Raw genomic sequence first — 16,342 nt, 5'->3', positions numbered from 1 at the left:
ATCACAACATAGCTTGTTTGGCCAAGCCGGAGAAATCAACTTATTTTGAAAAGTGATTTTTTCAAAAAAAGTATTTTTAAAAAAAAATACATTTGGCTAATCAATCTGAAAAGCACCTTTGAGCAATATTTTATGGTTAACCAAGTTTTTCAAAAAATGCTTTTAAGTATCAAATTACGATTAAGGACATGAATAAGTTTACTTAATAGTTAATATTACAAGTAAATAAATAATCTTAAAAATTTGTTATTACAGGCGATAATTAAATCTTTTCATTTTATTTAAGTAAAACATGAAAATAAAATTTAAAAGTACTTAATTCTTTTAATATAAGTTAAACTTTTAATATAAGTTAAATATATTAAAAATCATTCAACAAATATAAAAGCACTCACCCTAAAGTCACTATATATTAGAAAGCTATCCTAAAAATTATAAATATTATACATTAATATCTTAAGTATTAGGTTTAACAGTTATTTTGGTATATACAATATTTTGTCAAGGGTATTTTTGGCAAGAAGAAAAGTCAAAACTGCTTTTACTTTTGGGAAGAAGCTATTTTTTTTCTGTTTCTCAAAAACTGCTCCTGCCTCTTCCCAAAAATACTTTTTTTCCAAAAAAAAAAAAAAAATTGGGCCAAACACCTCAAGTTAGGGGGGAAAGTGCTTTTGAGGGGGAAAAAAAGACTTGCGCAAAGCCTTACGCAGTTCATTGACTACTTATCTTGAGTGCACACTGGTGAATTTGAACATTAAACTCTCAAAGCCTTACTGGTGCACACTGGGGGAAAAGCACTTTTCCCCCCAAAAAAAAAGCTTAGCCAAACAGGCTATAAATCTCCTGCCATTTTTATTTCTACTGGTGAATTTGAACATTAAACTCTCAATGCCTTACGCAGTTCATTGACCACTTATCTTGAGTGCACTAATACAGCATAATCTTAATATTCTCAAAACCTAGTACAATTCAATCAGCCATCACATTTCATATATAGATTTCAATGTCTTACAAGACGCCGGCCCTTGTGCACTTCATACAAATAGAGACCTTTAACAAGTGTAGGCAAGACACCAAAATTAGACGTTTAAAGGCATGGAATGAAGACATTGATTGCATGGTCATTGGACCTTTTCCAGAGACATGGGAATGGAAGAGGACACAAAAGCACAGCTCGATAACAGATTGAGCAGGTTATGATGTCTAATCTAGCATATTATGTTCTCATTTACCAAAAAGAAAAGCAACAATTCAATTGCCACAATTGCACTTGGTATCAATGAAAAGATTATACAAAATAGATCTGCGCTTTGTAAATTGTAATTTTATTTCCCAAAGTCATTCCTCAATTAACTACCTCAAGTACTCTTGGTATAACAAAGGAGCTAACGGAATTCTAGTATCATCCATACCAAGAATGAATACCAGAAGAAAATTAGCCGCAGGCTAAGAATGAGCAACAGAAATTGTGTTGCAACCAACAAGGCTTTTACAGCATACAAAATGATTATCACCAAAGCATTATCACAAAACTCAGTTACAGGCTCATACCAGTTCTGCTTTCTTCAACCAACGAAATGGACTCTACATATTTTTTCCCAACCAAAACTTCACTAGAGCAAGCACCATAGTTACACTTCTTAATCAACACCATTTAGGCCGGATTAAACTTGACTACAACCCTACAGGCAATTAAGTACCACACATACTTAATTATTCTTGTTTGCCAAAAGAAAAATTGGTCATAAAACTTGCCAATTTCCAAACTAACAACCTGCCTAACCGATATTATTCAGATCCAAACATTGACACCACCTTCATTATGCTATTTTAAGCATCTAACATGAACAATCAGTAATCAGTAGTCACAAAAAGCACACAAACCACATTAACATGGCAATCCAAAATAAATAAGCGATATGGCAATAGGCATAAAACCACAAAACGAGCATAACATGACACTACACAGCATGGCACGCGATCCGTAAGGTAATATCTTATCCAATTGAGCCAGAGAAAAAGCATAGCAATATCCGAATGTATTTCAAGACAAAAACCCAGTAATATAAAGTTTAAACATCCATTAATAATAAAAACCAAAACTGAAAGTAACTACTACGCCTTAATCCCAAACTAGTCGAGATCCGGCCATATGAATAACATAAAAAACTAATAAGAATAAGCAAACCTAAGCAGTGAGCACAACAGCACCACCAGCCTCCTTAATCTTCTTCTCAGCATTCTTTGAAATGAGCTTAGCCTTGACGACCACAGCTTGGTTTTGGGGCAAAACACCTTTACCCAAAACCTTGAAGTAACCGTACTGGGTAACATCAATGAAAGGAGCAGTGGCGTTGCTGCTCTTAGCCTTGTCCTTCACCTCTTGAGGAACAAGTGACCAGAGATTGTCGATGTTGATTGTTGGACAATGGAACTTGTTGCGAAGCTTGTGGAAGTAACGCATACCGACCTTTCCGAAGTAACCAGGATGGTACTTGTCGAAAAGGATACGGTGATGGTGCATACCTCCGGCGTTACCACGACCACCTGGATGCTTCCTGTGCTTACCGACACGCCCGTGTCCGGCGCTGACGTGGCCCCGCTTCTTCCTGTTCTTCTTGAATCGCGTCGTCATTTCTGCGTCGGCTGCGAAAGAGGTAAGGGGAAAAGGGAATGGGGAACTAGGTAAAGAGCCCTAGAGGAGTGTGGCGACTTTAGGGTTTCAGATATTTATAGATGGAAGAAATTTTCTGGGCTTGGGCCTAGCGAAGATTTAGCTAGTTTGGGCTTGGGCCTACTGCTCTCAGACGTGAGACTAATATATTGCCAATTCTCTTTATGTGTTGTCATGCCCTCAGACGCGCGTCTAAAATATTGCGGGATTTTTTCTTTCCTATACACTATATGAAAAGTTATTACTAAAATTGTCCCAATTTTAAAAATTATCCTCCATAAATAAAGTTTGTTTACAATTTATATAAAATTCATTATTAGTTCCTTAAATTAGAGGATTAAGTTACACTCTTTTCCTTTTTCTCTCTTCTCTTTCAATTAGATTCATTCCAATTGTGGATTACCTATTTTAAGCTAAACACAAACTCATCCAAAAACATATGAAACTTGCTCCAGTCACAACTTCTTAACTGTGTATGTTCTTCTTTATCTATTTAGCACACCGTTTTCTTGATTCACTGACGCATTAGCACAGCAATTCTGTTGAGATTTGGGAACCAAAAAAAAAATCGAATTCAAGTATGTACTATACCGTTTTCATTATATAAAACGATTAGCAATTTCCTTTCATCGTTCAACTTCTTTGTTCTAGTCAGATATTCTATTCGATAGTTTATTAATCAATTGATTGTCAGAAAAAAAATAATGTATAGTACAATAACATACCAATTTAATGTAAATTTGATGCATCTACAATAGCATATAAACTAAAAATAAATTTTATTTAACTAATTATATAATATACAACTTATTTATAACTTATCTACAACTTTCATACATACTAAAAATAAATTTCATACATCTAATTACATAGTATACACTTATTTACAATTTTCATACATTATTTTTACCAGTTAAAATATATCTACAATATCATACAACTTAAATACATTTTTCATACAAATTTTATATAATATGTCTTTTGTATATTTTGTATCTGATTTGTATATATTTTGTATGTGGTGTGTGCTTCTTCCTCTTTAAAATTCCAATCAAAACTTTCTCTCTTAATACAATTTTGATACATATCAACAACTTTATGTAAAAAGATAGTATTGACAACTTAAATACAAATTTTATACAACGATTCATACATTATACATTTATTTTTCAACTTTCATACAATATTCAAATAAAAAAATATATAACTACAACAGAATACAAGTTACATACAATTATAAAACAAATTTATTACAAATTTCGTAAGTATATTGTATGTCATGTGTTCTTCTTCTTCTTCGAGTTTCAATCTGAAATTCAACCAAAATCAAGTCTAGTCTTCACCAAACACCCTCAAAATTGAGATATAAACTCCAAATAATATTCCCAATTGTTCTTTAGATCAAGGTTTCTCCGAACCTTTTCAGCAAAACCGACTCGATTTCGTCATCTTCTAAGTCGTTTCCCTTGATGGTTGCAACAACACCCAATTCAAACAAATAATGATTTTTGAAAACCCAAATTCGAATTCAAAGCTTTAAAACTTTTTAATGGCTGTCAATGGTGGAGAGTCAAACACCTTCAAAATTTATTGATTGACAATTTTAATTTGGACACCAATTGTGCAACATGAAAGGAAATTGCTAAGTTAAAACTCTATAGTAAAACGATTGAAATCTATTGATAAATTCCATTAATAATATATACAACATGAAAGGATAAAAAATAGAGAATATCAGAGGAAGAAAATTTGGGAAAAGAATAGAGAATGAGAGATAGAGAGGCGGAGAGAGAGAGAGGGAGAGAGAGAGAGAGAGAGAGAGAGAGAGAGAGAGAGAGCAGGAGAGAGAACATTGATGAGAAATAACTGATTCCTTATACAGTCTATATTATTATAAAAGCATGAATATAATGTCGGGTTACAAAAATAACCTTATAATATTAAGCATAATAACTCACAATAAAAGGACATAACCGGAATTCTAGACATTAGCTTTATAATTCTATTAGTTTTAGGACATATACTACATGTTAGGAATCCTACATGATTACCTTTAGGAATTCTATTAGAGTAATTACTTTCGTGCATAAATATATAATACTACATGTTAGCATGTAAATCTAATAATTTAGGAATACGTTTGGTACTTCTTAAAATTTCTATTACTAATTTAATTTGAAAACGTATTATAATATCCTATTACTAATTTAATTTGAGCATGCATTATATTGTTCAAATCCATTTAGAAAAAGGAGAGCCTATATATATTATTATAAAAGTTCGAATAAAATATTGATAGACCAAAATAGTCCTAAAATATTAATTAGAAGAACTCATAGGGAAATGACATAAATACAATAACCTATTTTCTGGACTGCAATACCTTGTATGTTAATTTTTTTTTAATATTTAAGATTTTAACATTATAAAACTTTATCTATTAAATTCTTATTAAAAATATGTACGAAGGTTTAATAAAATCAATTTCATAAGAATCCTCTGTATTGGCAATACGTTACCACTCCATAATATTCAATACCAAGAAAAATTAAAAGTAATGTTAAATGGAATGCACAAAACGTTAAAATTGATAAAATAAAATATCCCACGATAGCATATTTTTATATTTATATTTAAATTATTTTCCTACTCAAATAAAAAAATATTTATCAATTTTTTCGTGTAATATTGAAAAATATACCCAATTATTAAACAACTAAGAAAATAAAAATATGTGAGAAAAAGAAAGAAATATGGTTGGTAAGAGTCAATACTAGTAATGATTCTACAAACATAAAGATCTAAAACTGAAATGTAGATCGATCTTTTTACTCTTTGAAACTAAAATTTATGGTGAATAAAATTATAATTAAGATTAAATATTCAAAATAAGATATGAACTAATATTAAGATCTGGATCAACATAAAATAAATTATTTTTTATGTTAAGACCAAATAATTAACCCTTTCAATTAATTATTTATCAAGAGAATCTAATTCAATTATTTTTTTTATCATCATATGAGTAAAATTATTTTTCAAGTTAAAAAAACTTAGGGTACATAAATTTATTCCATAAAAATAGCGTTAGAGATTTAAAAAATTAGAACACAAAGTAAAAAATGTTAGTATAGTATTAAGAATCAAAATGCCATATAAGTGTTTGAGCAAGCACAATTAAAGTTATATCCTGAACAAGAACAAGCTTTCAATACTATATTATAAATAGTCGACTTCAGTATAGCGAGATTATCCTTTATAGATGTCTCCGATGGAATTGAAATAATATTTTTATGTCATGCATTACTTATAAATGTCAGATCAAGGGGCATGATACTAGGGTTGTGCATAGATCGGATCGGATTTAGCACATTTCGGACTTCGGATTCTACAAAATGCAATCCGAATTAATATCGAATCGAATTTTAAAGTTTGAATCGGATAAATATTTTGGATTTTTGGATCGGATTATACGTATTATTAAGGCTATTGCTAATCTAATCGGTTATGCGTCTGCTTTATTTGCTTCTTCTGTATTCTCTGTTAATACAAACATCTCTTTGCTTTTCATCCCCTTTATCAGCATTGCATCTCTAAGAAAATATTTCTCTGGAGGTTCGAGTTGTTATGCCTGATATATCTTCAAACAACTGAAATAACCATCACAAATATATCAAAGTAGAGTAATAATACTAAATTTATAATGAAAGCAAAATTGATAACATGGGATAAAGCGTTTATGGCTAAGTATCAAATGATCAAAACAATTGCCTAGAGTTCTGGAGATATATTGGATATCAATTAACCGTTTGATGGAAAATTAATAGTTTGGGAGGTGATTTATGTCAAGTACCACTGGTAGTTCCAAAATCAACGAAAGTAGAGACTTTAAAAGCTAGCTTGCCAAAATTATAATTATGGCCTCAAATGAAAAAGATTCATATGCTAAGAAATATAGAGTAAGAACATATCCAATATTCAGTGACTTCTTTCTTTGTGTCGGAAACAAAAAAAGAGCATCCAATAAAGATGAATTGGTTCTTCCAGAACACTTGGTTATCAACCCCAATGGTAATAGTAGTACATTTAATAAGGGAAATATTTCCATCATTAAATTAAAACGCAATTTGCAAATTGCATGATAGAAATTTAAAAGCTATCTTAACTAGCATAAATAAATATGTTGATCAACTAAATAAAATGTTGATAACAAATTTTATGATATAAACAAAAAAACAATACTTAAATACTTTAATACCACATGGCCTTCTACCATACATGTTTGTTGTCAAGTTTATTATTACTTACGTATGTTAGTTTACCGTATATATAATATACTAAATTAAATTGATATTCCATCATATAAAGAAAAATATGCCCATCATACTACTGAAAAACTTAGATATGCCGAATAACTAATGTAATGGCACACATATGATATATAGAAGTTTTGACAATAACGTCATACATGCAAGATTATGATACTAGCTAATGTGCTTCTAAGTATATGTTTATCCCCGAATTCAACTTTCATCCTCCGAAACTAAAGAATATCCTTTTAAATTTGCGTGAATAATTTTAAGTATGTTTATGTTTTGCAATTATAATAAATAAAACACAAGAACAAACATCCTAAATATTGGACTATATTTACCGCAATAAATTTTCTTGCACGAACAACTATATGTTATACTTTCAAGAGGGATATCAATATCAACAAAAGTTCTGGTTATGGCAGAGCAACCAATGCATTAGAAGGAAACATACACAAAAATAATATCGTCTACAAAGAATTGTTCGGTAAGATACCATCACATTAAATACTTTTAACTTTAATACATAATTATCTAACTAACGTGACTAAATTGATCATTTGGGTAAGTTCTGATGATGTCCTCTCATTTTGAATTTACGTATTATGCTCATGTAATCAGTTGTAATATTTTTCGGTATTTAGATGATTGTTGTATTATTATACATAAAATTTCTCTCATTAATTAAATTTTGTTGTTCCGTCATATAAATAAATATTTAAACCATCACGTGCTATTATTAACGTGCTATGCACGTTCATAGATACTACAGTAGTTCCTAATATAAATGGATACTCATTTAAAACTAATTTGTATATAATTGATAAATTGTATATGTCCATGTAACTAAGTTAAAACTTGATTAGGGAGGGTAATAAAGTTTGATATGTAGTATAGGAAGGTAAAACCCCCTTCTCTTTATGTGTTGTCATACCATGCCATTTTCTTTTATATTTTCCACTGCTATGTGTTTTCTTCTGAATTTGAGTTTCTCTTCTGAATTAGAATTTTCTATTACTCTTCTAGACTGTCCAATTTCAGCCGAAAACTAAAATAAACTAAACTATTATAGTATGTGAAATACTAAGATTTATACTACTTATATAGTAATCGACCAGTGCATGTAGCCTTAAAGAAGCTATTAAGCAAAATATTCTTCTATGTTAGCACAGTAATAAATACGGATTTTGTTGAAGTTTCATTGTGTTTTTCATTACATTAGGAATATAATCGACTTACCGAGTTTAAAAAGTATTCTAGTTGATTTGATTTTGCGTAGCAGATTGCTGTCCAGTTGACACGTACATGTTATACTATCTACTTGTTTGCTGATTTTAGGTTATGATATTTGGTACATATTACTGAGGTTCGCTTCCAACTTTAAGTAACAAGAACAACTATGCACTTGTGTTATAAAGTAAATATTGATTTTTAAGGCTAGGAGAAAATCCCATACTTGACACGTCACTTCTAGTTCAAAAGAATTTGGAAGGAACACCTAACAGCATAATATTACTCTTTCTGCAAAAAACTACTATAACTCCATTTGAATCACAAAATTCCTAAAACATGTCTACATAATGAACCAATTCAACAAAGACTAAAGGAAACAGGTTAGCTTCTCCCCATTAATTAACTAAATCAATCAGCTAGCAAGAACAATAAACTGAACAGAATACAGTAACCCAAGACCTATGGTTTTTAGAAACTAGTATACATAGTCCTTATATGTATATAGCATCCTCAATTGGAGTAGGCACAGAAACTACCAAGGCCTTCTACCAAGAGGAATTACGTTGGATCCAGACTTCTGGTCCCGGTTTCCAAAGCCACCTCGTCCTCTAGACCGGAAATTGCTCCCTGCAGCAAGAAAAGCAAAATCCAAATAAATAGAGTACTTATCTTTATTATTGTGTTCACAAGTTGGACTAATATACAAAATAGACTTAGAAGTTGAGTATTTAAACACAAACCTCCAGTGCTAGGACCAGTAGACCCTGCCAATGCAGAAAGTTGAGGTGGAACAATTTGCCCTGCCTGCTGAAGGATCTTAATAAGCTGTCGGGTATACTTGGCATTTGCATGGGTGAAAAATGTAAATGCAGTTCCGGTGGCACCTGCACGCCCAGTTCTGCCAATCCTATGAATATAATCCTCAAGACTTGAAGGGAAATCATAGTTGATAACACACTTTATGTCCTTAACATCTGCATCAAATGAAACAATAACTCCAGTTACACCCAACTGTTGAGAAAGTACAACATAACTTGCAACCTTATCCCTGCAGTACTGAGATCCAAGTGATCATATGTAAGATATAACACATTCCTTACATAAATGTGCCCACCTTAACCTGGCAGGGATAAGGAGCAGCTCCACCACAACTTCCAAAATCAAATCCAGTGACACGATAATCTTGCATGAGTCTACCGGGCTGTCAGGACAAACAGCTCCATAACTGTGGATGGGCAACGTTAACCTCAACTTTACTTTAGACAAAATGACTTGAGTCATACCCTTTGTGGAAAAAGTAGAGGAAACTCAACAAAACCTGCCTCCCTAAGCTTAAAATTCCTAAAATATAACAAATGGATCTTCACTAACTGCACCATGAAGTTTAACACCTTCATTTGACACCTAATTTTCACTATACCAGTTCCCATTATCCTTCTAATACATATTTTTCACAAAGGCAGTTGGCAATATTTTTAAAAACCAACATCAATTCAGCTCGACGAGCCCACGTATCCCCTTTATACCCACCACCAAACTTTCTAATGTATAAAAGAACAATTGACCATTCATTCAGCTTGAATACTCAAATGCTCCACTGAGTGGGTAGGGTGCAGGGTGCTGCAATAATACTGGGTTCCTATAGTATCATTACCACCCAACAACTTTCCAAGTGCACATAGAAACACAATCAGCCATGCAATTAGCTTGTGTGCTCTAAGGATGGGGCGACGAGTGTAATACTCACAAGTGCCTGTATTATGAATTAAAATTTCAATTTCCACTAACTACAATGTAAAAAATCCCAGTAAGCCCACATATGTAAAAGAAACTGTACACCTAATTTTACTAAGGAAATGAAGCGATGCGACCTTCGCGTCATCATCAGTTCTCTTTTTTTTAAAAAGAGATCTCACAGGTTTCCTATTCCGAGGATAAGTAGGGGCAAATCAGAAGAACACAAGCTATAAATTTTTTGTGTGATGCTTTGTCGACAGACATTAAACACTTTTCGATAAGGATGCTATGCCATAAGACATTAAACATCACTTGAAATTGTATGACAAACTAAGAAGGCCGCATAAAGAAACTCCACTAATGAGAATAGGACTCCCTCCATACAGCTTTTATAACCTACTTTTAGACCCAGGTTGCCTCAAACTGATTGACCCCTATTTAAAAACTTTAGCTTTTATTAACAACCGTAAATCAAGGCAATCTTATCATTGACACTTGATTGCAAACCTCTTTCAGTACTATAATTTTCCAATATATTCCAACTTGAAAAATGTATTCGGATAGTTCATATTAATGTCCGACCTCTAGTTTCCTTGTTACCAAACTGTCCAACACAGACCAGAAAAGGAAAGCTCATGGCATGCTACTAAACCAAAATTTTTACATTGGGGACATTCTTATAGCCCTACGAGGGATTCATCTCCTTTAGAAGTGTGTGAAAACATTCAAATTCCCCTACATTATTACATCATCATAGTGCTCACTTTAAGAGCAGCTTCTCCTACTTAAAGATCCTCCAATTTTTTAAGATTACTGAAGAGTTGGTCACATAATACGTTGCAAGGGTTTACTATTAAGTTTCTGCATTTAATATTTTATCAAGAGATAAAACTCATTAACTGAAATATGTTTGGACAATTTGAGAGACTGCAATTAGCGTTCGACTTACTCGAACACCAGATGAAACCAAAAACCCTACCAAAATTTCAGCCAACCCAAAGTGCAGTATTTTGTTTAACTGTAACTTTAGGACCTAAAGTGTGACGTGTTTACCTACGCTCATTTACCTAAGCTACCACTAAACTTCTACCAAAATTCAACTAATTGTTCTGATATTGACTTCTACCAAGATTCAACTAATTGTTCTGATATTGACAGTTCCGAGAAATCCTATACTCTCCTGTTCACGTGAACAAAAACATTGTTTTTCTGTTATTGTGGTTAACGCGCCCCTAGGTGCGTCCCAAACCTATGTACCCAAACCACAGAGTACTTACCCAGGAAAGTTGACAGCAGCCGGAGACTCGTTTCCTCTAGTGTGAAAGACCTAAATGGACAGACTAAAAAATCGTAATCCTAAACATTATTGATCCTACCAAGACCACGTGCAGCAACATCAGTGGCAATCATTATGGGACTTCTGCCATTTTTGAATTCAGCCAGGACCCAATCCCTCTCATCCTGGCTTTTATCGCCATGGATGGATAAAGCTGGCCATCCATCCATTCTCAACTGTCTTGTCACTTGATCACATCCTTTCTTTGTTTCTACAAATATTAGGATTCTGCTTCCATCCATCATTTCTTTCAAAAGCCCAATCAACCTGTGAAATCATACAACCATGACCATGAGCAATCAAGTTTGAAGACGGAAATCATCGAATAACATGTGGGTGGCTATTAAATCACACCTTCTATACTTCTCTAAATCTGTGACAACTTCAACGATTTGCCTTATAGATTGATTTGCTTTCAAGTCTGGAGACCCAATGATGACCTGACAAGTTAAGCATGTTTAAACACATTGCAAAACATCTTTAAAAACAGTGATGTTACTTGTGATGCACATGTATGTTAACACACTATAAAGTCAATGCATTATAATATGGCATCACTACTTACTTTATCAAAAAGAATATAGTGTCACTACTTACCTTATAGGGATTGCGTAGAAACTGCCTAGCCAGGGTTTCAACCTCTTTGGGCCAAGTCGCACTCCAATACAAGGTTTGTCTATCTGGTCTAATCTGTAGCATCATGAAGAAATATTTTCAACCTCAGACTCTAAGCTTCACCTAGAGGACTTTGCCATGCAATAATTCGAGCACAACCAATAACGAAACAGAATACCACCAAGACAAAATACATGATCACACAGCACGAGAAATTTGAGGCTATTTCTTTCTGATTCGAATTTAAGAAATAGAGAATACATTTTCCACCCATTTTGAACAAACACAGAGATAATTAGAGGGTTTGAGAAACAGCAGAACCAAATTAGTGCACAGTCAAACAAAAAGGGAGAAACAAACATATCCTTATGAAAGATCCATCTTTCACCACATAGCCATAGAAAATGCAGAAGTTCCGCATGCCATGTACGGTTAAATCCTGCATTAAGTTGGATGAGAAGACCAGAAGCCATCTGAGGTCAGCCCATCAACCAGGCAATGTCCGGGAAGAAAACGATGGAATTGTTGCCAAATTTAAAGCAAAACGGCAGCACTGACTACTTCCATCAAAATACCTCTAAATTCCTTTGCATTGATAGTATACTATTAAAACCTCTTCAAAGACTTGGAAAAGAAAAGTTACATGAACGTGTTGTGTGTCTCCATTACCAAAAAAAGTATGTAAGAACCTCAGTCAAGAAACCTCTGTCTCTCACATATTATTCATGGTTAGTAAGATTTACAAACTGAAGCGCATTATGAAGAATTTGAGCAAAAAATTCAGTTTCCTCTTTATATAATGGCTCAAAGGGTTAATATCCCAACCCCAGAAAAATGATAAACCACCGCAGACCAAGTCAAACAAAAAGATAATCATCCTGAACTGTCAGAGACAGTTCCACTTAGTGCACTCATCTGATTGCAGTTTGCATGATAAATAATGCAAATTGAGTAATTGTAGCGGCCTGACTGGAGGATGGCCCAAAATAATATCCTGACTTTTCACTACAGTGAACGAACATGATGAAGTATTAACACAGATGAGGGCCCAAAATGATATTGAACGAAATTACAGATTGTTGTGCAACTAAAATCATGAAGGAAAAAAGAACGAAAAGACTATGCATGCCTGGGATATTATTTTCCTGATTTGAGGCTCAAACCCCATATCCAGCATTCGATCAGCCTCGTCCAGCACGAGATAAGTCACTCTTTTCAAGTTTGTATGTTGAGCTTCCAGCATATCTATTAACCGACCAGGGGTTGCAATCACAATTTCAACTCCTGATATGAAGTTTCGTGTTTTAAAACCAGTTCGGCAAAAAAGGATTCAAAACAAACAAGTTAGTAACAAACAAAGAAACCGAAAACCTCTTTTAAGATCACGGATTTGAGGTCCTTTTGGGGCACCACCATAAATGCAAGTACTACTTATGTTGGCACGCGATCCAAATTTGACAGCTTCTTTTTGAATCTGAACAGCCAATTCTCTCGTAGGTGCTAATACTAGCACGATTGGGCCATCACCATGTGCTGGATTTGTGAGGGAGAAAAGATCAAAATGGAGGCAGTCAATAAAAAGCAGCAAGCCAGTCTAAACAATCAAAAACAAACAGGAAACACGATACTAACCCAACCGTTGTGCGCGGACATGGACCAAAGCCGGCAATAGATATGCCAAAGTCTTCCCAGAACCAGTTTCAGCAATCCCTATTAAATCTCTGCCCTTTAAAGCCATTGGCCATCCTTGTGATTGGATAGGTGTTGGCTCAACAAATCCTAATCTTGAAATAACCTCGAGGCAATAATCTAGTACACTAATTCAATCAGACAAATTTCAAAAGATTTAGCTAAAATCATGAATACATTTAGGTCTCCAGAAGTAATACCAGGAAAGTTGGCCTCATGGAACATCTGAATTGGCCTAGGGACATCATGGCCTTCAACAGTAATCTCACGCCGTGCACGATAAAGAGCAACATCCTCTTCAGCCATTGCCCTCACAGAGTGATGTTCAACATAAAAATTCTTCTCGAAGGGTACCAGGTTTCCAAAGTCTACCTTTGGAAGAGTAAGGTTGTCTAGATCATCTCGCGAGCTCCCATGCCTACCTCCTCCTCTCCCACCACTACTACCACGGCCTCTATCCGAACTAAACCTTCCACCTCCACGTCCACCACTGTAGCCTCCATCAAAATCCCTACCTCCTCTCCCACCACTCCTACTTCCAGTGTTGTTTGACCCCGCACCAAATCGCCCAGGCCGGTCTCCCATACCACCATTAGTCACTCTGTCACCTCCAAAGCCACTGTCCCGGCCCATACCAGACCCTCTTGAAAAACCACCTTCAAAAGGTGGATACCCATTGGACCCGCCGGCAACAGGTCCAGATCCACCCATACCACTACCCCCTCTAGCACCAGCGTCCATAGGCGGTGCTTGAGGACCGCCATAAGGAAGGGGCCCACCACGACCGTAGCTAGCCGCAGCTCCACCAGGCATAGGCCGAGAATATATATGAGGTGGACCCACTAGGTCACTGCAATCGGAGAAACACAAGCAAATAGTGAATACCCAATCACAAGATTCAAACTTTATTGCCAACAGAGTTATCTATGCTTGTATAGTTTATGTAGAAACATAATGCTCCTACGTATAAACCACGAAGTGTATGTGACAACAATAATAACAAGAATCTTCAAATAAACATGTACCTGCGACGCTGGCGATAGGAGCTTGAGTCACCGTATCTGGAGTCGTAATTAGAGTAGCTCATGGTCGCAAAAGAGAATTAGGGTTTACGGATTTGAAAGATGAATGGGAGGCAAAGAAACTGGATTTTCCTCTTTCCCTCCTCTCTGTTTTCTGTTTAACCTTTATTTATGTATTTCTGTCTCACAAATGTAATACCAGTAGCGTAGGAGATATTTTCTCAATATTTATTGAAGTCGGTAATAGTTTTATTCTACTGGAGTGCCTTTTTTCTTTTTTATTGTAGTATTTTCTTGAGATTCCTTAGTTCCTTCTCGTGTTGTACGTATTGTGTCCAGAAAGCATATGAAAACGAAAAAGAGAAAGGGTTTTGATTAATTTTCCGGCAATTTTTTTAACAAATACTTCAGTAATTAAATGAAAATTTGAAATTAATAATTTTACTGCTTTTTCTAAGCTAGCGTTTGACCATAGATTTTCAAATTTGTTCTGAAAAATCTGATTTGAGTGAAGTGTGGTTTAAAGATGAAAAATGTATTTGGACATCAGTTTTTAAAACATATTTCCCAAATTTATTTTGGAAAAAAATGAAACATGACTTATATCCACAAGTTCTAAAAATTATCACAAATACCCAACAATACCATTATCAATAACATTCATTATATTATCGCAAACCATAGTCATGAACATAAATAAATTTAATATAAAATTATCATTTTTATAATGAACTACATGATACATTATCAGGTTATCGAGAAGACGAAACAACATTGTTACAAAATAATAAATGGTGAACTATTTTATAAAATACAAAAGTTTGGGATAATTTTTTTAAAATGTAATAATGATATTTTGGCCCAAAACCGGCTATTGAGCTGGTTTTGGGATTTGAGATTTTGTCAAAATGTAGGCAAAATCTATGACCAAACGTATGTTTGCCAAATAAAACCCTAATTTATTTTGGCAAAATCTATGGTCAAACGGGTCGTAAGTATGACAACATTTTATTTTTTAGAAACCATTATGTTTAATTGAATGTTTTCAAAAAATATAAAATTATAAATATTTGGTAGAAAAACTATAAAACGACAGTGCAACCCTTTACTTCTCAGATCTGTCACTTAAACCTGCACATTGTTAATTTTTTTTTTTTGGTCATAAAGGAAGTACTTATATTAATATTAATATTAAGAAACTAAAAGTGGGCAGAGTACAGGGAGCAGGATGCAATGTACGCATCAAAGTAACTAAGCTATTCATATTAGAGTTTACTAGTTGCACACATTTATAGGGTGCGTTACAAGCCAAAACATTACTAGAAAAACTATTTAAAGAAGAGACCGTTGTGTCCATCCAAAATCCGACTAGTCGTGATGACACCTAACTCACCCACTAGGTAAGTCACTTAACCACTAACCAATTTCAATAATAATTAATAAATTAATTTAAGTAAATAATTATCTTAACCTTATACATTCTCCGAGAACTGGTAGTACAAATTATGAGCTTCTAATAATAGAGTTTACAAAACTGGTATGAAGTAAATACATCATCTGTTTGAAAAGTACATAAACAGAGTTTTATGAATCTGAGGCTACCATGAACAAGAGGCAGCTACAACCGGAACGCAGGTACATCTTCAGATCCAGCTCCTAACGAACACAGTAACATCAGCAGCCAATATCTGCACGTAAGGTGCAGAAGTGTAGTATGAGTACA

At 34.0% G+C, this 16,342-nt stretch overlaps 2 protein-coding genes across 2 annotated transcripts; both read right to left on the bottom strand.

The window, feature by feature from the left end:
- Window positions 1–1,985: 1,985 nt before the first annotated feature.
- On the bottom strand, window positions 1,986–2,714 carry LOC104090862 (large ribosomal subunit protein uL15x-like). Its single transcript, XM_009596061.4, has one exon. It carries the CDS (start codon window positions 2,633–2,635, stop codon window positions 2,189–2,191), a length of 447 nt encoding a protein of 148 aa, XP_009594356.1. The 5' UTR covers window positions 2,636–2,714; the 3' UTR covers window positions 1,986–2,188.
- A 5,791-nt stretch (window positions 2,715–8,505) lies between these two features.
- On the bottom strand, window positions 8,506–14,842 carry LOC104090853 (DEAD-box ATP-dependent RNA helicase 20). Its single transcript, XM_009596053.4, has 10 exons — window positions 14,623–14,842; window positions 13,798–14,447; window positions 13,541–13,717; window positions 13,280–13,441; window positions 13,038–13,192; window positions 11,891–11,983; window positions 11,648–11,733; window positions 11,334–11,560; window positions 8,961–9,194; window positions 8,506–8,847 (listed from the first exon to the last, which is right to left on the bottom strand). Exons 1-10 carry the CDS (start codon window positions 14,682–14,684, stop codon window positions 8,753–8,755), a joined length of 1,941 nt encoding a protein of 646 aa, XP_009594348.1. The 5' UTR covers window positions 14,685–14,842; the 3' UTR covers window positions 8,506–8,752.
- Window positions 14,843–16,342: the final 1,500 nt, after the last annotated feature.

Source organism: Nicotiana tomentosiformis, chromosome 3, assembly GCF_000390325.3.
Source record: "Nicotiana tomentosiformis chromosome 3, ASM39032v3, whole genome shotgun sequence".
Taxonomy (NCBI): domain Eukaryota; kingdom Viridiplantae; phylum Streptophyta; class Magnoliopsida; order Solanales; family Solanaceae; genus Nicotiana; species Nicotiana tomentosiformis.
This window is presented reverse-complemented; position numbering and strand designations above follow the sequence as displayed.

Bases quoted from the DNA above. Each gene is read 5' to 3' on its own strand.
- LOC104090862 (XM_009596061.4), bottom strand. From the start codon at position 2,635: ATGACGACGCGATTCAAGAAGAACAGGAAGAAGCGGGGCCACGTCAGC.
- LOC104090853 (XM_009596053.4), bottom strand. From the start codon at position 14,684: ATGAGCTACTCTAATTACGACTCCAGATACGGTGACTCAAGCTCCTAT. The intron at 14,448-14,622 runs GTACATGTTTAT...CTCCGATTGCAG, and splicing joins TCCTATCGCCAGCGTCGCAG to TGACCTAGTGGGTCCACCTC. The intron at 11,734-11,890 runs GTAAGTAGTGAC...TTAACTTGTCAG, and splicing joins TTCTACGCAATCCCTATAAG to GTCATCATTGGGTCTCCAGA.